Raw genomic sequence first — 22,154 nt, 5'->3', positions numbered from 1 at the left:
GGAACTGTCCAGAGCAGGAGCAAATCCCCATAGCAAGCCTCTCCTGCTCTGGAGAGTTCCTGACATGGACAGAGGTGGCAGCAGATAGCACTGGAAGAGTGCTCAGACTGGAAAGAACTACACAACTTCCACTGGAGCATACAGCAGCTGATAAGTACTGGAAGGATTAAGATTTTTAAATAGAATTTATTTACAAATCTGTACAACTTTCTGGCACCTGAAAACTATTTTCTTTTCTGTCTCCGGAGTATCCCTTTAATGTTCACCAGGTTTTCTTTACAGCAGTCAAACTTTCACTTTTCTTATAAAGAGCTATAAATCGCCTGCAGACATAGGTTAAATGATTTAAAAAAAATAATCTGTCTGCCTTCAGCCACCTGCTGCATATTTTATATAACTAAATTCCATGATAAAACAGTATGCAGAGAGCCCAAAGGCTGTCCGGGCATGCTGGGACTTGTAGTCTTGCAACAGCTGGAGGCACCTTGGTTGGGAATTCCCAAGATTCCATAGACCGCTCGCTTTAGCAGCAGTTACCGGGACTTTATTATTTTTTTTTTTTAAAGTGTATGATAACACCCCAACAAGATCGTAGGTATGTTTAAAGGAGTTCTCCGGTTCTTAGACATCTTATCCCCTATCCAAAAGGATAGGCGGATAAGATTCCAGATCGCGGGTTTCCCGCCGCTGGTGACCCCCGTGATCTTACACGCCGCACAGGGTGCGGCGTGCAAGATCACGGGGCTCCCCAGCGGCTGGACCCCCGCGATCCGGAATCTTATCCCCTATCCTTTGGATAGGGAATAAGATGTCTAAGCGCCGGAGTACCCCTTTAAAAATTTGTTAAAGTCTGTTCTGTAAATTTAAAAATTGGACAAATCTAAACTGATCTGTCATGGACATGTTCACTGTGCAAACTACAATCTACAGCAGGGTTTCCCAACCCCGGGCATGCTGGGACTTGTAGTTTTGCAACAGCTGGAGGCACCCTGGTAGGTAAAACACTGCTCTAAGTTATTGCTAAGACTTTCCAATAAGATAACCTTAAGAACCCTGCATCCAGCCATCTCTCAATGTTTATACCAGCGTACACCTACCTACAAAATTGCGTGCTCAGTGTGTTTTAACTTTTGTACATTTTTTGCCTAAATCATTATCTCATTATGCGCTATTTTTAGTTTGTCCGCGCTGCCTTCGTATTTTTGCCTATTTTTCTAGTACGCTTAAGTAAATGCACTGAATATATCACTTGCGCAATTTTTATTTATTTTTTTCGCTCAAAAGTCCTTCGGTTACCATCTGGCATAGGATTGTGTATGAGCTTTTTCATCCTCCCCCCCCCCCCCCCACTATCTTGTCATTTGCGCAAATTTATCACGTTACATGCGCAACATAATAGATTTTTGCACTGAAACTGGGAACAACTACACACTTGCGCAGCAGGTTTCGCATTGTGCAAAAAAATCGCCACTAATGATACATTTCCCCTTTACAGCTGGTAGTTTTAGGGCTTATTCACACTACGGAATCTCCCCCCCCCCCCAAAAGATATTTCGGGGCGAAGATTCCATCTGGAATAGGCGCTGGGACCGCTCGGGAATGTGCGAACTCCATAGACCGCAATGAATTTTCTTGCGCGATAGAACAAACACGTTCGTTCTTTTTGCGGAGTCTGGGGTCCGGAATTTCCGCTGCCGAAATTCCGTAGTGTGAATGCGGAAAAGCTGCTGAACTATTTGTTCTTTCCCCCCCCCCCCCCCAAGCATAATTCCGCTCCGAAAATCTGTAGTGTGAATGAGCCTTTACAGGGTTAATTTTTTTTTGCTATTGCACTCCTTATGGTACATAAAAAAAAAATCTTTCTAACGCACTTTGTTTAAAAATGAAGAAGTTTTCTATTTTTTATTTGTGTTTAAAAAAAGCTGCCACTAGGTGTCTCCCTACTTGTCCAGAGCACCCCCCCCCCCCCATCTCTTGCACAGACTTTGGACTGTTGGCCTGGCAGAAGTCCAAAATCAGGAAATACTGAGGAGTGTGTGCAGCCTTAGCCAATCATAGCTCATCTCACACTGAACTGCTCTAGGCTGTGTGTAGCAGAGTGAGGGAGGAAGTTCTCCCCTGTATGGCTTCAGATGATGTCACACCTTCTGGGGAACGCCCCTTCCCAGTCTGGGAATCTGAGCGAGCAGAAAATACAGAGCAATATCAAGGTAGAAAACTAAAAAAATAATAAAAATAAAGGCAGGGGGTGGTTTATCGTGATGGGGGCAGTGACCTGGGAGGATTATAAAATTTAACAAGATCATGAGAGGTTCTCTTTAAGAAGCAGCACCACAGCTGTCCTCAGGTTGTGTATGGTATTGCAGCTCAGTTCCATTAAAGTGAATGGAGCAGAGTTGTAATACCACACACAACCTGCAGACAGGCGTGGCGCTGTTTTTGTAAGAAAGCGGCTTTTGATTTTCCACTCCTGGATAACCAATACACCATTCAATAGCCATCTCCTCCCGTTCACCCCATATACATGAATGTTCAGCTCAGCTGAGCGTTCATGTGTTCTGAATGGGGAGAAGAGAGGTAAGCTGCTGCCAGACTCCTCTGATGGCTGCTTATCTCCTAAACTAAATCAAACATACCTGGTCTATGGAGTCAGTCAGTCCCAACTAATGTGTACACATAGCCTTTAGATTGTTTAAAGCAGTGTTTCCCAAACAGAGTGCCTCCAGCTGTTGCAACATTACAACACCCATCATGACCGGACAGCCAATGATTCAAAACATTTTCCAGGAGGAATAACAGAGGAGCGGCAGAGCATGGTTGTCAGGCAGTGTTTCCAAACCAGGGTGCCTCCAGCCGTTGCAAAACTACAACTCCCAGCATGCCCGGACAGCCAAAGGCTGTCCGGGCATGCTGGGAGTTGTAGTTTTGCAACGGCTGGAGGCACCCTGGTTGGGAAACACGTTCCAAGAGAGAAGTCAGGAGCGCCGACAGCTTAGCATTTCTGGTTTTCTGCTCAGCCGGTTCACCAACTTTTGGTTTTACAGAACGTGGCTAAAGAAACCACGGAACATATTCCATGTAAAAAAAAAAAATAATAATCATAAAAACACACAAGACTCAATTCTTCCAAAATATACAAACACACAAAATCCCTTGTAGACACCGAATGACTATTATGGCTGCGACATCCGGGAGGTATTGAACTCTGAGATTCACAGTGGACATTTTTACGTTCTCCGTTACGACTGAATAGTCTGACACCGGTTTTCAAACAGTTGTTGTAGGACGGCCGTGTCCGCCAAAGTCGAAACGTCGCCCAGTTCTCGGTCATTTTTGGCAATTTTTCTTAACACCCGTCTCATTATTTTACCTGTGCAAAGAGCGAGAGAAACATGGTCACTGGTTGGCGATGAAAGGGCAGAAAACTAGACGGGTAAAGGGGTTTGGGGTTCCAAAACCTATTTTGTTGATGAAGGATTTTATGCTTCCGCGCATACGCTTATGTGCGCGTGCGCATACACTTATGTGCGCGCGAACGGTATCTATGCTTATGTGCGCGTGTATACATGTGCTTGCTTACTTACGTGCGTGCATATGTGCTTCCAAACGGCTGGAGATATGTCGATTAAACCTACTACACACCTTTCTTATGTGTTAAAAGAAAAATATAGTACAGTTTAGCCATATCCATACAATCTATGCGCATGTATGTATGTACGCACATATGCGTGCTTATGTGCACGTATGTGTATACGCACATGCATGTGTGCTCATGTGCGTGCTTTCATGCTTGCGTATGTGCTTACCTGCAAGCTTATATATGGGCATATGTGCATGCGTATTATGTATGCGCTTTCGAACGGCTGGAGATATCTGTCGATTAAACCTACTACACACGTTTTTTTTAATGTCAAGATATATATAAAACTGAGGAAGAGGGGTGCAGACCCCCTCAAAACGCGTCGTCAAGTATTTAATTGCTGAAATAAAAGAACGCTGTTCATCACCACCAGCAAGCACCAGAAAAGTGTACATTTTTCTACAACCTCACCAAGTGTATGTATAATTTTATATATCTATCTATATCTATCTATATCTATCTATATCTATCTATATCTATCTATATCTATCTATATCTATCTATATCTATCTATATCTATCTATATCTATCTATCTATCTATCTCCGCACACTTGTTGAGGTTGTAGAAAAATTTACACTTTTCTGGCGCTTGCTGGTATAGGAAGAAGGAGTGAAATGATGCCAAAAATCCAGGTGGTGATGAACAGCGTTCTTTTATTTCAGCAATTAAGTACTTGACGACGCGTTTTGAGGGGGGTCTGCACCCCTCTTCCTCAGTTTTACAATATCCCAATACCGACAGTCTCAGCAGCCCGAAAGGAATGAGATCAGGAAATAAACCGGAAGAGCAATGCAAGTTTATGGTACTTCCGTAATATTTCCTGATCGCGTAACTCTTCTGAGAAGAAATTTAAACATTCTGCCGTTGCTCCAAAATCATGATAAAGTATGATTTAACTGCTCGCCAGGCAGAAAATAGTTAATGCAGGGGAAAAGGGACAGAGAGAAGATTTATTGTGGGCTGAGAGAAGAGGGAAGGGAGTGGTGGTGGAGAAGACATCAGTGCAGGGGTAATGAGAGGGCATGGCAGCACTGGAGTGCAGGGAGGACAAGCAGCCTATTAATGCTGGGGCTTCAGGAGACTGGGAAAGCTGGGGAAGTCCTTTGTTCAATGCATTGTGTACTGCAGGCCACCTAGCTTTCCAAGTTTTCTGAAAAGCTCAGCTACAGCTGCTTTATTTGACAAATTCTCTTTGTCAGCAGATTGGGAAAGCTGGGTGGCAGGCAGTACACAGTGCAGGGCTCACTGTACTCCCCCAGGCTGGAGCAGCAGTGAAGTTCTGCATTGCATTAGCAGTAAGGCTGGGTTCACACCACGTTTTTCAAATACGGTTACCGTATACGGTTTTCCGCAAAAAAAAAAAAACGTACGGCAAAAACCGTATGCAACCTTATACAACCGTATGACTCCAAATTAAAACGTATACGGTTTTCCCCCCGTACGGTTCTATCCGTTTGCATCAGTTTTTGCCAACGGTTTTGCTATTTTGTTGGAATTAGTTTTCCAGCAATTTAATAAAGTTACTATTGTTCTATTGAAATTCCAATCTGCGCATGTGTCAACTCCAAAAACGGATTAGAAAAACCGTGTGCAACCGTATTCTGAAATTCTGTGTACGGTTCTCATAGACAACAATGTTAAAAGAACCGCATACGGTTCGCATACGGTTTTTCCAACCGGAGGCAAAAACGTGGTCGACAGCGTTTTTGCCTACGGTTGAAAAATCGGCAAAACCGTATCCGAGGCAAAACGGATGCAACCGTACACAACATTTGGAATACGGTTTACAATGCATTCTTTATGCATACGGTTTCGGATACGGTCGTATACGTTTTTTTTGCGGAAAACCGTACACGGTTACCGTATTTGAAAAACGTGGTGTGAACCCAGCCTAAGTCCTGGCTGCTGATAGCTTGTAAGCGACCAAGTGTACATGATGCCCTATATCATCTAGGGCAGTGGTCTTCAACCAGCGGACCTCCAGATGTTGCAAAACTACAACTCCCAGCATGCCCGGACAGCCAACGGCTGTCCGGGCATGCTGGGAGTTGTAGTTTTGCAACATCTGGAGGTCCGCTGGTTGAAGACCACTGATCTAGGGGGTTAAAAAACTAAAGAACAGAGTTTTGGACTTGGATGATAAGATGGCTGGACTGTGATGTGAACAGAGCCTTATTCTACGTCTTCAATGTGTTCCAGGTACATGTTTGCGACCAGTCACAATGGGATGCAGATGAGTGTACATGTATTTTTAGCACTCAGAAGCACGATGTGCTGCACTTTTGAGAATCACGTCCAAAAACTGACCCCAAGAGTCGATCAGGGCCAACGCCAGTGCACTCATCCTCCCATTTTGACAAGTTGCCGATGCATACGTGGAGCAATGTGCAAGTATCGTAATGTTTATCCGGCATAAAAAGTGAAATTTTTTAATGGAATAGCTAAAAAAAATTGGAAAATAATAACATGATGCACCATTTCTTACCTGAGCGTGTTTTGGGCAGTCCAGGGGCATTCTGGATATAATCTGGAGTGGCAATTGGTCCAATCTTTTCTCTTACTTTAAAGACCAGAAAGAAGACAAATACTACTTTAGAGAGTGAACCATAGACTTATACTCCTACACTCTATAGAATGAGCACTGGTATAGCATTCTTTGTTCAGTCTTATGCCTTCAGCAGTTTTGTTACTTGATATTAATGTATTGGTAACTATGCCTTGTGAATATAGTGTATAATTCTATGTTCATGATGTAACAGCTCCATCTAGTGGCCATTTACATACACTGTAGATCTGCTCATCAGAAGCTTGATCCATATCAGCCTCCATAGCCTGTAGCCTATGAACTCTGATGACATCATCAGCTCAGCCCATAGCAGCCATTTCCGTATTTTACAGCCAGTGCTTTAGAGGTAACTAGAGATGAGCGAACTTACAGTAAATTCGATTAGTCACAAACTTCTCGGCTCGGCAGTTGACGACTTTTCCTGCGTAAATTAGTTCAGCCTTCATGTGCTCCGGTGGGCTGGAAAAAGTGGATACATTCCTAGGAAAGAGTCTCCTAGGACTGTATCCACCTTTTCCAGCCCACCGGAGCACCGGAAAGCTGAACTAATTTATGCAGGAAAAGGCATCAACTGCCGAGGCGAGAAGTTCGTGACGAATCGAATTTACTGTAAATTCGCTCATCTCTAGAGGTAACCACACAGCCAGTAAGATCCTGAGTAAGGCTGCATTCACATCTCGTTTTTGCAATACGGGTCCCGTATCCTGTTTCTGTACAAAAAACGAATGTCTCCAAACCGGACCGAAACGTATGCAACCGTATATGCCTCCTCACGTTTTTAAACCGTACACGGTTTGAAAACGGATGTCCGTTTGCATACATTTTCCTTGAAAAACACGGATACAGTTTTATGTTTGTCAACATTTTAAATAAAGTTCTTTTTTTAATTGAATTTCCCAAAAAAAAAAAAAAAGAAAAAAAGAAAAAACAGTATTGTGCAAACCGGATGTAACTGTACGCACTTACGGTTCAATAAGGTTACCATAGAACTCCATTTTAAAATAACCGTATACAGGTTGGATACGGTTTTTGACCGGTACACAAAACCGTAGTAGACTACGGTTTGGTGTACCGTTAAAAACCGTATAAACCTATAAATGATGCAAAACGTACACAACCTGATGCTACGGTTGGCATACGGTTTACTATGAAATGTCTATATCTACACGGTTCAATACGTTTTTTTTCAATGAAATCGGATACGGCAACCGTATTGCAAAAACGAGATGTGAACGCGGCCTAATCCTCTCCATCCAGGCTTATGGTAGCATCGCTGGTATGTTTACACATCTATCTAACATTATGGTTCGCATCGCTATGCATATTGCTGTTCGCCTGCTGTTTTATTACAGTTTATTAGAGAGGAGCGAACTTACAGTAAATTCGATTCGTCACAAACTTCTCGGCTCGGCAGTTGATGACTTATCCTGCGTAAATTAGTTCAGCCTTCAGGTGCTCCGGTGGGCTGGAAAAGGTCGATACAGTCCTAGGAAAGAGTCTCCTAGGACTGTATCCACCTTTTCCAGCCCACCGGAGCACCTGAAGGCTGAACTAATTTATTTAGGAAAAGTCATCAACTGCCGAGCCGAGAAGTTCGTGACGAATCGGATTTACTGTAGGTTTGCTCATCTCTGCAGCTTATAGTTAGCAGCTAGGGGCCAGGCTGGTCATTCTTCTATATCTGTTATGCCTGACCATGCTTATCTCCTATGAGTTCTATGTAACTTACATGTTTCTTTTATATGCATTGTCATGTCAGCGTGCATTAGTAAGTGCGTTATTTTTCTGTTCCTCAGTTTCCCCACATATATCCTTCTAATAAAAGTTGAACGTTGCTCCTTTGTCAATAAATTGCTGGGAAGATTTAGCCGTCTGTCAAGTTATGCACGTGCGTAGAGACGTGATGACGGCGACGGAGAGCGTGGAGTCCAGAGAGTCGGGGACACCACGGGGACAGCGATGGAGCGACATCCAGGGCAGCGGTGAAGGGTCCGGAGCGGCGGGGACAGGTGAGTACTACCTCCTATCCAGTGGTCTTCAACCTGCGGACCTCCAGATGTTGCAAAACTACAACTCCCAGCATGCCCGGACAGCCAACGGCTGTCCGGACATGCTGGGAGTTGTAGTTTTGCAACATCTGGAGGTCCGCAGGTTGAAGACCACTGTTGGGTTCAGAATCTTTTTTTTTTTTTTTTAGATTTTGCACCTATAAATTGGGTGCGTCTTATACACCGGTGCGCCTTATAGGGCGAAAAATACGGTAAAGACAGAACGTTCAGCTTACAGACAACGAAAAGGATTCTGATAATGTAAGTGGCATACACAGTCATAAGATAAGCTGCCATATATGAGTAAAAGTCGTTACCTAATTTTTTTAGTTGATCGGTTAGCGATTTAGTAAACTCGTGTCCATCACGTAGGGTGACGAAGCAATACAGACATTCCCCCTTTACTGGGTGCGGGTGGCTGACGGCAGCAGCCTCGGCTACAGATGAGTGTTCAACCAGTGCGGATTCCACCTCCGCTGTGCTCAGCAAGTGACCTGAGGGTGGAGGAGCAAGAGACCGGCATCGATTGTTACACGGATATTTTTTGGGTGGTAACTTTATTAGGGTTTTTAACCCTAAAACAGATGAAACAACTCACCAGATACATTAAGCATGTCATCTATCCTTCCAGTAATCCAATAATAACCGTCCTTGTCTCTTCTGCAGCCTAAAAATAAATAAATGCAAATAAAAAATTAAATAAATAAGTAAAATACAATTAAATAAATAAATAAAATTAAATAATATTATAGGGAATCTGCCACCTGGTTAATGCTGCCCTGAGAGCACCAATTTCTGCGGTTATCGTACAATATATCAAGTGCTGTGAAAATCAGGAGTCCTCTAATGCAGTGTTTTCCAAACAGTGTGTCTCCAGCTGTTGCAAAACTAAAACTCCCAGCATGCCCAGACAGCCTTTAGTTACAATTTTTCCAAATATACTATTACTTTTTCATAATCTAAATCAGTGTTTCCCAACCAGTGTGACTCCAGCTGTTGCAAAACTAGGCCAAGCATGCCCAGAGAGCCTTTTCCAAAAGCTGGAGGCACCTTCAAATTGTACCATATTAATTTCAGCTTTCCAGATCTCTGCTTGCTGTCACGTACTAGGAACAGTCATTGTTTAAATCAATTAGGGTTTCTACGGAATGACTGCAAGCGGGGATCTTGGGAGCCCTTTAGGAGGCGACATAACATATACAAGAAAATGATATAACTTACCATCTCCTGTCACATAAAATCCAGGGAACTTCTTGAAGTAGGTCATCTCGAAGCGTTCATGGTTCCCGTAGACTGTGCGCATGAGTGCAGGCCAGGGTTGTTTAAATACCTGGAGAATGAAAGCAATACAATTGTCATAAAAGTCATTTCATTGTTTTCTTGCACATATGGATACGTAGACGACGCATTTTTTTCAGTTTAGGCTAATGTAGTCACAGAACCTATTTAAATCACCAAGTAAGGCCCCTATGTATGTCCGTTTTATCTGTAGTATTTAAAGGAGATATGCAGCAAAAGTTATTTAAACTATGGCTGTGCTGCAAAACAAAACAAAAAATAACTCTCCTTCCTATGTTCCCCCGTTGCAGAGCTATCGGGTCCCGTTCCTCCAGTGCTGCAGGTCTTCCGGCTTGTATAAGCTTGAAACATCACGAAGCCGTTAGCGTATCGCCGGCCGCAGCGATGTCCCGCCTCGGTTGGTGATAGGCTGAGCGAACAGTCATGTAAGGAGCACCGGCCGAGGCGGGCATCACTGCGGCCGGCGATACGTTGACGGCTCCGTGACATTTCGAGCCTATAGAAGACAGATGACCTGCAGCACCGGAGGAACGGGACCAGATATCTCCCCGGGCACAGGAATAGTTAAATAATTTTCGCCACATATGTCCTTTAACATACTATATAATTATGAATAGTCAACAGAATATTTACGCCCTCAGCCCCCTGGAGTGAATTGGCAATGTTAATTTATACCATTCAGAAGCCAGAAAGGATACACAGTCCACTCAGCTACACAGATTCTTGTATCATCAATTGCCAGCTCTCTATGGCCAGAAAAGGAAAGTAGCTGAGCAAGTACTCTTCTGCAAACATAACTGTGTATTTCCAGCCAGAGTTAATGATGCGTGACTTTCACGTCACGATTGTCTGTATCATACAGCCCGAGATAAGGAACTGTAATACCCGCTACGGTAAGTACAAGTCTTCGCAAGTATCTTCACCACAGTTAGCCAACAAATAATTATATTTATTGGACTTTATCCATCACCACTAGCATCACTAAAGCGCGCTTAACATATGTATAACTTTCCTTAGTATTACCAATAACAAATCACTTAAAAGGGAACTGTAAACCCTGTGCTGTGAAGAGTAGTATATCTATATGAAATTATATATATATATATATATATATATATATATATATATATATATATATATATATATATTTACACACAACAATCTACATTTATTCAAATACAGTTGTCTTTTCTGGAGCATCATCATAACTCTCCAAAGCCGGAATTCCACCCTGAATTTCTTGCGACTCCATTTCCTTCAGAACCACTGGCCCCAATCTTTCATGTAAAGCAATAGAGCTCTCATTAAATGAGCAGCTCTTATCCATGTGACCTGCTCAGAGTGCATTGGCAACAACACTGTCAGCAATTTTATCCCATGAATTCTTCACCCAATTCCCAACCTCTTGTAAGGCTAGGTTTCACAAAGTTTCCACGCTGATTTCATGTCATTCTATGTTAAGTGTAGTCAATTTCCATATGCAAATGGTCTTTGAATGGCTTCTTTATTGCAGTATCAGGACTCTGCAGATAGGCCGTCATTCCTGCAGGAATCATTATTTGATCTATTCTTCTCTCTGCGAAGAAGGTTTTCCATGTCTTCAGCACGGTGAGTGCTGGCCGAATCCCAGACTAGCAGGCCTCTTTCGCCACCTCCGAAAACAAGTGGCGGCATTAATTCTAGCCACTTCCTTATAACTGCTTGTGTGCACCAGGCTTTATCTGTTTCAAGAACATAAACGCCAGAAACACGTTCAATCCCATCTTTCTTGCCCTTCGTGATGATAAGAGGTGTGACTTTCTTTCCGTCCAGACGAATTGACAAAATACAGGTAGCACGTGAATTTTCGTGACCAGTGGAGGGAACATAGATTGAGGAGGCACCCCTCTGTTCAACTGTGGTTTTGGCACCCAGACCCATAAACACTGCAGTTTCATCATAGCAATCATGTTACCAAGTTGGTATTTCCATCACCAAAGGACTTGAATGCAAGTGCTCACTTAAAGGGGGCTCAGCGTTTAGAACATACTCTTTTGAACGCTGGAGCTGTTACGTTATAGCCCCGCCCCCTCATGATGTCACACCCTGCCCCCTCAATGCAAGTCTATAGGAGGGGGCGTGACTTGCATTGAAGGGGCGGGGCGTGATGTCATGAGAGAGAGCGGGGCTATGACGTCACTAGCTCCCGACGCCGGCTCCAGTGTTCTGAACACTCAGCAGTGGAGTAACCCTATAATAACTTTAGCATCTTCCAGCTTAAACAGCGTTGTTGATTTTCTGAGAGACAGTTCATATCGCTGAAGGAAGCCATCCAGCTAGTGTTGTGATGCTTTCAATTCTGGGGATATGTAAAATTGTGGTGCCAAAGCAAGGGAAAATTCATGAATATCAGCCCTGCACACAACCAAAGACTTCGCTCTCCTGTCAGCAATCCTTTCACTGATCATGTCTTCCAGCTCAGGAACTAAAGGTTGCCGACCTGAACCACACTTATGGTTCTTAGCATATCCTCTGTCCACCTGTAGACTGAGGTTATCATAATCTGTCCACCATTTTTGGCCCATTCGGAAATCCAACTTCTCTTTGCAGAAAGCCATAAGATTCTTGCCCCGGGAGTCCTCCACAATGGGGCTGCCCGCACCTCTCCAGTCCCCTTTTTTTTAAGACCAAGTACTGAACGAGTATCGATACCATTTATTTATTTTGTGACCAACCAAAAGTCCTACCGTATATGAGGGGGAATGGGCATATGAAAGGAGATTTTTTTTTACTCACTGTAAAATCTCTCTCGTAGCATTCATTGGGGGACACCTATACTGATGGGTATATGCTCTTGCCACTAGGAGGCGCTGACACTTGGAAAAATAAATCGGCTCCTCCCTGGCAGGATATACCCGCCCACTGGAAGTGAGGTAATCAGTTTTATTACAATGCAGTAGGAGAAGCCAACAAAGTAGTATGTCCGAATCACCCTAGAAAAAAGAATCCCAGATAAAAAAAAAAAAAAAAAAACAACAATCAGAAAAGAATGTTTGGACAAAAAAAAATGAAGAAATGGGTGGGTGTGGTGTCCCCCGATGAAGGCTACTAGAAAGATTTTACGGTGAGTACAAAAAAAAAAAAAAATCCTTTTCTTGGTCACTCATCATTGGGGGACACCTATACTGATGGGACATACCAAAGCAGTCCCAAAGGGTGGGAATAACAACCACAAGCGAAAGGGAATCTGTCCCAAGACCCTCCCACTTGTCCATATGGCCTGTGGACGAGACCCCAGGCTAGAGAAAACCGAAGCCTAGAAACAGGGCTCCCGGAAGATCCCCCAGCCATGGAGATTGCAGGGACTCCAAACCTACGGTCCTCATAGAGAAAGAGACTAGAAAAAGTCGACTAGGAAGCCAGAGGGGCCGGAACCATCCCGGAAGGAGATCAACTAAGGAACACAGAAAAGAGGGCTAGCCCGGCTGGGAACAAAAAAGGGAAAATGCACAACAAAAGAAAAAGACGGAAAACATCTCTAGAGAGGCCTGTTGCGGAGGATCGAAGATCTGAACATCTGCAGACCCAAAACCCCTATCCAGCTAGGGAGGTGACCTAGCTCAACTAGTGTAATCCAGAAAACCGGAACGCCCTCCATTTCGAGAGAACATGGACCCTGAAGGAGAAGATGGAAGGCAATAATGGCCAAGAAGTAGTGGAATGTCCAGAAAAGGTGCATCCCGGAACACCAGAGTGACAGACGTGGGAAATGGAGGTTCCTGAGTCACCTGGAAGATGGACATGGAAGAATAAACGGCCAAGAAAGGAGCAGAAGACCCTGAAAAAGGAGTATCCGGAACACCGGAGCGGCCGACATGGGAATTGGAGGTTCCCGAGTCTCCCGGAAGACTTGCACCCGAAGGGTTAGGAAACTCAACGTCCACGAAACGCTCCAGGTGACAAAAATCTTGCCGAGACAGAAGAAGTACGGTACAGAAAGACCGCTCCATAAATATGATCGCAGAGAAATCTGGGCAGAAAGGTTTGCTGTGTCTGTCAGCGTAGTGTCCAGAGTATGGAGGCGCTACCAGGAGACAGGCCAGTACATCAGGAGACGTGGAGGAGGCCGTAGGAGTGCAACAACCCAGCAGCAGGACCACTACCTCCGCCCTTGTGCAAGGAGGAGCACTGCCAGAGCCCTACAAAATGACCTCCAGCAGGCCAGAAATGTGCATGTGTCCACTCAAATTGTCAGAAACAGACTCCATGAGGGTGGTATGAGGGCCCGACATCCACAGGTGGGGGTTGTGCTTACAGCCCAACACCGTGCAGGACGTTTGGCATTTGCAGAGAACACCAAGATTGGCAAATTCGTCACTGCGCCCTGTGCTCTTCACAGATTAAAGCAGGTTCACACTGAGCACATGTGACAGACGTGAGAGAGTCTGGAGACGCTGTGGAGAATGTTCTGCAGCCTGCAACATCCTCCAGCATGACCGGTTTGGCGGTGGGTCGGTGTGGGGTGGCATTTCTTTGGGGGGGGGGGGGGGCGCACAGCCCTCCATGTGCTTGCCGGAAGTAGCCTGACTGCCATTAGGTACAGAGATGAGATCCTCGGACCCCTTGTGAGATGCATATGCGGTTGGCCCTGGGTTCCTCCAAATACAAGACAATGCTAGACCTCATGTGGCTAAAGTGTGTCAGCAGTACCTGCAAGAGGAAGGCATTGATGCCATGGACTGGCCGCCCGTTCCCCTGAATCCGATTGAACACATCTGGGACGTCTCGCTCCATCCACCACAGACTGTCCAGGAGTTGGTGGATGCTTTAGTCCAGGTCTGGGAGGACATCCCTCAGGAGACCATCCTCCACCTCATCAGGAGCATGCCCAGGCGTTGTAGGGAGGTCATACGGGCACGTGGAGGCCACACACACTACTGAGCCTCATTGTGACTTGTTTTAAGGACATTACATGAAGTTGGATCAGCCTGTAGTGTGGTTTTCCACTGTGATTTTGAGTGTGACTCCATATCCAGACCTCCATGGGTTGATACATTTGATTTCCATTGATAATTTTTGTGTGATTTTGTTGTCACATTCAACTATGTAAAGATGAAAGTATTTCATACGATTAGTTCATTCATTCAGATCTAGGATGTTATCTTCGTGTTCACTTTATTTTTTTGAGCAGTGTGTATACACATATATACACACTCTGTATACACACACACACACACATACACACACATACTTACTAGATAACCTTCAGCTTCTCCTTCAAGTTCCTCCCCAGACTCATTCAAGATGGCAGGAACAACTCCAAAAAAGGGAAAAGTCTGAACAATAGAGGAGAAAAATACAATTAACATAGGCATTATATAAGCTGATAACATTCTCAGGCTGTGTTCACAAATGTTTGTTTGGCAGAAGATTACCAAAATCTCGGTTTTGATCACGATTTGCACAAACAAAAAAAAAAAAACACGCTGCAGTGTTGCGGAAATGCATCGCCTACACACAGCCATATCTAGTAGGCTTTTATATATGAACATGCTCCTATAACAGGTTTAAACAAAATAAACAAATAAAAATTACACACACACACACACTATATAAATAATATATATATATTTTTTTTATAATTTTTTTTATTTACTTATTTTATTAACACACACATTATATATGTATATATATTTTGTAATAAACTATTATTGTTTATGTATAACTTACTGCTGAACCCGGCTTGGTTGCTGTCGCACCTGGAAGTGGAGTTAACACATGACCTCCCTGCAAAACAATACATAAAAAATATATAAGAATATTTTTACTTGCCGTGCACTACCCATATATGTTTCACATGTACCCAGCATCATTCAATGCCTTCCTTATTGAACAGTCAAGCGTCATTTCTCACCGTTTCTGTCTGCCAAAAAGTGTCGACAATCGGGCATCTCTTCTCTCCTACCACATTGTAATACCAAAGCCAGGCTTCAGGATTAATTGGTTCTCCGACTGTTCCCAAAATCTTCAGGGATTTTCTACTATACCTGCCATGAGAAACATACACATGGTAAATGCGCAGTGCAGATGTAAGGGCATTTGGGGCCTTTGATAAGACAAGCAAGGAGTTAAAAACATTCCCTACAGCATATTTTACACGGCTGTAATCTATGTCTATATATTGTTCAGCTACATACAGATCTACCTTGGTGAGGTCACCAGTGATGACATCTGGGAGGGGTGTCATGAGCGGTTGGACCCCCATGGGGCATCACTGTGGGAACATCTCAGGGTTAGGCTCTATTCATACCACATTGATGGTTTGTATAGAAAAAGCTAAGCGGCAGCAAAAAGCCTGAGCAATAATGTGGAACAATGTCTAGGATACGCGGTGCGGAGGACCAGATATGCTGTAGTAGGTGCTAACAGTAACACGTCATTCATGATGAACGATAAGTGAAAAGGACGTTGCACTCACCACAAATCACAGCAGGTTTTTCTTTTAAATCATGGTTTATTCATCGCGAGTTCAAAGGTGCTGTACAAGCAGGCAGGAGGGAGGGGAGGGGAGCGGGCATCAGCTCCGTGGAACTGACCGAGTGCGACGAGTCGTTTCGCAATAGAACTACTTGATCACGCTACCTTTGGTAGCGTGATCAAGCAGTTCTTCTGCGAAACGACTCGTCGCACTCGGTCAGCTCCACGGAACCGATGCCCGCTCCCCTTCTGCATGCTTGTACAGCACCTCTGAACTCACAATGAAAAAAACATGATTTAAAGTGTATGTATTAAAGATAAAGCCCTACTGAACAACTTTTCAATTGCTTTTATTTAAAAATGTTCCCTCCTTTCAGTTTTTTTTTTTACTTTAAAAACTACTCCACTAGGGGTCTCCCTAGTAATCCTGTCAGCAAGCACTTCGGACTCAGTGAGCGAGTCCGAAATCACTCTGCAGCCAGGACACATAGGAACAGTCAGACAGGCAGGAGGGAGGGAGCACTGAGCTTCTACACAATCAGGGAGCGAACAGAGGATACCTTCCCTCTTCTCTTTCTCCCTTCCTCTCACCTCTCTCCACTTTCCACATGGCTAATTATATATGCACTGCTTATGGGACTTGCCATTGCTATGACAGCCTCCCCTGCATTGTGCCTTCAACTGAGCTACTGAAGAGCAAATAATAAAAATTTTTTTTTTTTTTTTTTTAAAGCAAATAAATGCAGGGATAGACTTAAAGTCAGGGACAGATGGGGAGGGGTATTAGGGAAAGTTTAGATTGTGATAGGTGCTTTTTAAAAGAAAAACCTGCTGTGATTTGTGGTGAGTGCAACGTCCTTTTCACTACTCGTATACCTCATTGATAACCTACACTTGAAGGATCACTCAATGCATTTCTCATACATTGGGGTTGTCTCTCAGCACCATGTCCATGTACGGTATATAGTGCCATACGTTGCTGATACTGTATTCCTCTGTCTATTACACTAGACTATAATGCAAAAAAAAAAAAAGTACAACAGCCTGACTAGAGCCAAAAGGACACTCTTTGGCCTTCATCATTTGAACAGAGCCATTTTCCTATCTATTTTAGGATAATCCTGAAATCTGACAGTTCCCATTCTGACCAATAGGCCTAAAACTAAACAAAGACTTCCTGTTCTGTACAGATCATTTCCCAATAATGCCTTGTTTCTAAGCACAAACCGGAGTCCGGCAACAAGTGACACCAGTATATAGATAACACGTGATCCACCACCATTCACAGTAGAGCTCCAGCCTCCCTGTAGAATGACTTATGAAAAAGGTCACAGAGCATGCTCAATCACGTATTAAATTCATGTGAACAGGACAAGTCCTGTCTATTGCAGTCTATGGTCCTTGGGTCCTGCCATAAAGTATATCACTAAATGCTGTTAAAAAATCTCAGACAAGATGGCAGCCCCCATAATTAAAGGGGTTGTCCAGTATTATAAAATGCTGCTTTTTTTAAGGAGTGTTGCTGTTTTTTTTGCGTGCACACAAAAAAAAAAAAAAAAAAAAAAAAGGAACAATGTTTTCTAATACTGGGCCAACCCCCCTTACTATAAAACTGCTGTCACTTGGCCGAAAGATGAGAATCCTGAACTCGGCTCGGGGCCCCATCTATATTGAGAATTCCCAAATAGGGTTTATGAAAATAGTTTTCTGAACTAGATAACTACAGTATTACTTAGGCAGCAAAATGAGAACTGTACCTCTTCACGGGCTCCTCTCCGTACTTCATCAGCAGGCGGATTGCTGTCGGCGCTGTGTAGAATTTGCTTACGTTGTACTTGTCAATGATCTGCCACATGCGGGAGATGTCGGGGTATATAGGAAGCCCTTCAAACTGGGAAGAACAGAAATAATCAGATTACAAAAATATGTCAGATAACATGTAAGAGGACTTTGAAGCAGACCTGGCAGAAGGTTTTCGGGTAAAGTAAGGGGCGTGGACTGCATGCACTTAACAGTAGCTAAACCCCACCCCCACTTCCTGTGTTCTGTCTTGGTCTCTCTGCTGCTAGAGAGAGAATTTCCCTAACAGCAGGCAGTGGTCAGCAAACTGCAGAGGAGTGAGACACCTAGAGGCCAAGATGTCAGATAATTTTTTTCCTGGGGGTAAGGAGTCATTTCAAATAATCTAAGACAGGGGTCTCAAACTGGTGGCCCTCCAGATGTTGCAAAACATCAACTTCTAGCATTCCCGACAGCCATTAACTTCAGCAAATGACTGTCTGGGCATGTCCAGGCATGCTGGGAGTTGAAGTTTTGCAACATCTGGAGGGCCACCAGTTTGAGACCCCTGATCTAAGATGAGCGGTCAGACCCTAAGAAATAAAAACTTTTGACATTTCTCTGTGACATGTCAATGGTTTTGTTAGAACGACAAGGACGTCTAAGTTTTTTTTGCTATTAAATAAGACAGTCATGTAGTCTGGAGAATTTCCTTACCAATACACTGGTTGCCCCATTGGCTAGAGGTCCATAGGTGAGGTAGGAGTGCCCGGTTATCCATCCAATGTCGGCAGTGCACCAGTATACATCGTCTTGGTGGTAGTCAAACACATACTTAAATGTGGTGGCAGTGAAGATCATGTAACCCCCCACAGAATGGACAACTCCCTGGAAAGTAAAGAAACAGTGGAGTATTTTATTCTTGCACTAGGGAAGTATTTTCCAAACAGTGCATCTCCAGCTGTTGCCAACTCCCAGCATGCCCGGACAGCCAAAAGCCTGTCTACCTTATCCAGAAGAACCACACTGTCCCTGAAAGGTAAATCAAGGCTTCCCTCATCTCAGCAGACATTGGCTGTCTGACCATGCTAGGAGTTGTAGTTTTGCAACAGTTATTGACACACTGCTTGGAAAACGCTGCCCTAGGGACATTAGTTGCACCTGCAATACTTCAATTCTCCCCGTTTTTTTAACCCCCGAGTGTATGTACTCACCTTGGGTTTGCCGGTGGACCCACTGGTGTACAGAATGAACAGCTCATCTTCGGCATCACACCACTCGGGCTCACACTCCATGCTGGCTTTCTTTACAAGTTCGTGCCACCACAAGTCCACAGATGGATTCCACGTGGTCTGAAATGACAACCACCTTATATATAGAATTTATAGAATATATAGAATTTCCAAATAAAAGGTAATATTAGCATGAACCACCATACGGCAGCAAAAAGTTAGAGGTCCCCATACCATCAAGGTCATAATCCTGTCCGGCTACACTATCATCTTTGCCCCAGCTGAAGCACACGGTAGGAAAAAGTCCAGGAAGTGAGGGTGGGACTAGCACTCCTCTGTTTTCATGCTGCAGGTTGACAGGACAGGAGGGGGGTTACACAGAGTAGCCTGCAGTGATTGGATGAAGAGAACAAGCACAGCACAGCAGACTCAGGGAGGAAGTTAATGCATGGCGAGTGAGGGAAGGCTCAGTGCTTGCCTCAGACATGCCCCTTCCTTAGTAGTGGATGTCAGAATGAGTGAGCAGCAGAACAGAGGGATTTGTGAGCCAAATACAGAAGCTAGACACAAAAAGACATTAAGCGTCTGCATGACCTAGTTTTTTTCTCAGTGATATGACAGGTACGCTTTAAGTACACTGCTTAAAAAAATAAAGGGAACACTTAAACAACACAATGTAACTCCAAGTCACTGACACTTGTGTGAGATCCCACTGTCCACTCAGGAAGAACACTGATTGACAATCAATTTCACATGGAACAGACAACAGGTGGAAATTATAGGCAATTATCAAGACACCCCCAATATAGGTGGCGACCACAGACCACTTCTCAGTTCCTATACTTCCTGGCTGATGTTCTGGTCACTTTTGAATGCTGGCAGTGCTTTCACTCTAGTGGTAGCATGAGACAGTCTACAACCCACACAAATGGCTCAGGTAGTGCAGCTCATCCAGGATGGCACATCAATGCGAGCTGTGGGAAGAAGGTTTGCTGTGTCTGTCAGCGTAGTGTCCAGAGCATGGAGGCGCTACCAGGAGACAGGCCAGTACATCAGGAGACGTGGAAGAGGCCGTAGGAGGGCAACAACCCAGCAGCAGGACCGCTACCTCCACCTTTGTGCAAGGAGGAGCAGGAGGAGCACTGCCAGAGCCCTGCAAAATGACCTCCAGCAGGCCACAAATGTGCATGTGTCCACTCAAACGGTCAGAAACAGACTCCATGAGGGTGGTATGAGGGCCCGACGTCCACAGGTGGGGGTTGTGCTTACAGCCCAACACTGAGCAGGACGTTTGGCATTTGCCAGAGAACACCAAGATTGGCAAATTCACCACTGGCGTCCTGTGCTCTTCACAGATGAAAGCAGGTTCACACTGAGCACATGTGACAGACGTGACAGAGTCTGGAAACGCCGTGGAGAACGTTCTGCTGCCTGCAACATCCTCCAGCATGACCGGTTTGGCAGTGGGTCAGTAATGGTGTGGGGTGGCATTTCTTTGGGGGGCTGCAAAGCCCTCCATGTGCTTGCCAGAGGTAGCCTGACTGCCATTAGGTAGCAAGATGAGATCCTCAGACCCCTTGTGAGACCATATGCTGGTGCGGTTGGCCCTGGGTTCCTCCTAATACAAGACAATGCTAGACCTCATGTGGCTGGAGTGTGTCAGCAGTTCCTACAAGAGGAAGGCATTGATGCTATGGACTGGCCCGCCCGTTCCCCTGAATCCGATTGAGCACATCTGGGACATCATATCTCTTTCCATCCACCAACGCCACATTGCACCAAAGACTGTCACCTCCGTTATGCCCCCTCCTATAGCATTGAGGGGTGTGGCTGTGACGTCATGAGCCTCCGGCACTGAACCCGATGCTCTAAATGAACACCGGGTGCAGCAGGGAGATCGCTGGGGTCCCCAGCGGCAGGAGCCACACGATCAGACATCTTATCCTCTATCCTTTGGATAGGAGATAAGATGTCTAGGAACGCAGTACCCCTTTAAACAAGGCAATACAAAAAACTACAAAAAAAATAATAGAACCATGAAAAAAAAATCCGATTTAATATTTACCAAATTGTTTTTTTTCTGAAGAAAATAAAATAAAAAAATAGTCATGAAACCATAAAATGGGAATCGGAGGCAAAAATTTAATTAAAGTTTTTTCTGCAGATCTGCAACTGAGCAAGTAGCGACAAATCTTTCCACAAGAACGCGTCTAGAATGTAATAAAAACAAAAAACACAAAAACAGAAAGATCATATTTTAGAGTCCTTTATGCTCCTGATAAATCACTCATGAATCAAGGTGGTTTACTACCTCCGATCCCACTGACACAAACACAACAGAGACGGCACAGTGACAGCACAAAGACAGAAATCAGTCGCGCAAAACCAGATACGTGACAGGAGGCGCCAGCGCTCAACTCTTCTGCTATCAAAACAGATCTGCAAGGTACAACCTGACAGATACATAAATCCACACGCATCGATGACAGTCATAGCATTGGTGTTTACTGACGAACTAATGGTGAAATCACATTATAAAATAGGGAAAAGTACAATATAAAAGTTACCGTATTTATCGGGGTATACCACGCACCGGCCTATAACACGCACCCTCATTTTACCAAGGATATTTGGGTAAAAAAAGTTTTTTACCCAAATATCCATGGTAAAATGAGGGTGCGTGTGTGCGCGTGTATACCCCGATATACCCCCAGGAAAGGCAGGGGGAGAGAGGCCGTCGCTGCCCGCTTCTCTCCCCCTGCCTTTCCTGGGGTCTAGAGCGCTGCTGTCGGCCCTTCTCTCCCCCTGGTTATCGGCGCCGCTCCCCTTTCTGTCCCCCTGACTATCGGTGCCGGCGCCGATAGCCAGGGGGAGAGAAGCGGCGCCGACAGCCAGGGGGAGAGAAGGGGCAGCGGCACCCATTGCCGGCGCCGCTGCCCCGTTGCCTCCCCCCATCCCCGGTGGCATAATTACCGGTGTCGGGTCCGCGCTGCTGCAGGCCTCCGGCTTGCGTCCCCAGCGTCGTTGCTATGCACGGCGCGGCGCACTGACGTCATGCGCCGCGCCATTCAGCGCATAGCAACGACGCCGGGGACGCACGCCGGAGGCCTGCAGCAGCGCGGACCCGACTCA

General features: G+C 44.8%; 1 protein-coding gene across 5 annotated transcripts in view; it reads right to left on the bottom strand.

Annotated features, from left to right (window-relative positions):
• Positions 1 to 848: 848 nt before the first annotated feature.
• ACSS2 (acyl-CoA synthetase short chain family member 2) overlaps positions 849 to 22,154 on the bottom strand; it is a 77,253-nt gene continuing 55,947 nt past the window's right edge. For 4 of the 5 annotated variants that reach the window (XM_056548457.1, XM_056548455.1, XM_056548454.1 and 1 more), the window contains 11 exons: positions 19,005 to 19,142; positions 18,508 to 18,678; positions 17,769 to 17,902; positions 15,449 to 15,581; positions 15,265 to 15,321; positions 14,790 to 14,870; positions 9,478 to 9,586; positions 8,855 to 8,923; positions 8,574 to 8,750; positions 6,128 to 6,202; positions 2,940 to 3,370 (listed from right to left, as the gene is read on the bottom strand). In XM_056548457.1, coding sequence (XP_056404432.1) covers positions 3,240 to 3,370; positions 6,128 to 6,202; positions 8,574 to 8,750; positions 8,855 to 8,923; positions 9,478 to 9,586; positions 14,790 to 14,870; positions 15,265 to 15,321; positions 15,449 to 15,581; positions 17,769 to 17,902; positions 18,508 to 18,678; positions 19,005 to 19,142 — 1,275 coding nt within the window. In that variant the 3' untranslated portion in view covers positions 2,940 to 3,239. Of the gene's footprint in view, positions 2,848 to 2,939; positions 3,371 to 6,127; positions 6,203 to 8,573; positions 8,751 to 8,854; positions 8,924 to 9,477; positions 9,587 to 14,789; positions 14,871 to 15,264; positions 15,322 to 15,448; positions 15,582 to 17,768; positions 17,903 to 18,507; positions 18,679 to 19,004; positions 19,143 to 22,154 lie in introns of those variants that run through there. The other variant, XR_008849254.1, reaches the window with a different exon arrangement.

Source organism: Hyla sarda, chromosome 12 (assembly GCF_029499605.1).
Source record: "Hyla sarda isolate aHylSar1 chromosome 12, aHylSar1.hap1, whole genome shotgun sequence".
Lineage (NCBI taxonomy): Eukaryota > Metazoa > Chordata > Amphibia > Anura > Hylidae > Hyla > Hyla sarda.
This window is presented reverse-complemented; position numbering and strand designations above follow the sequence as displayed.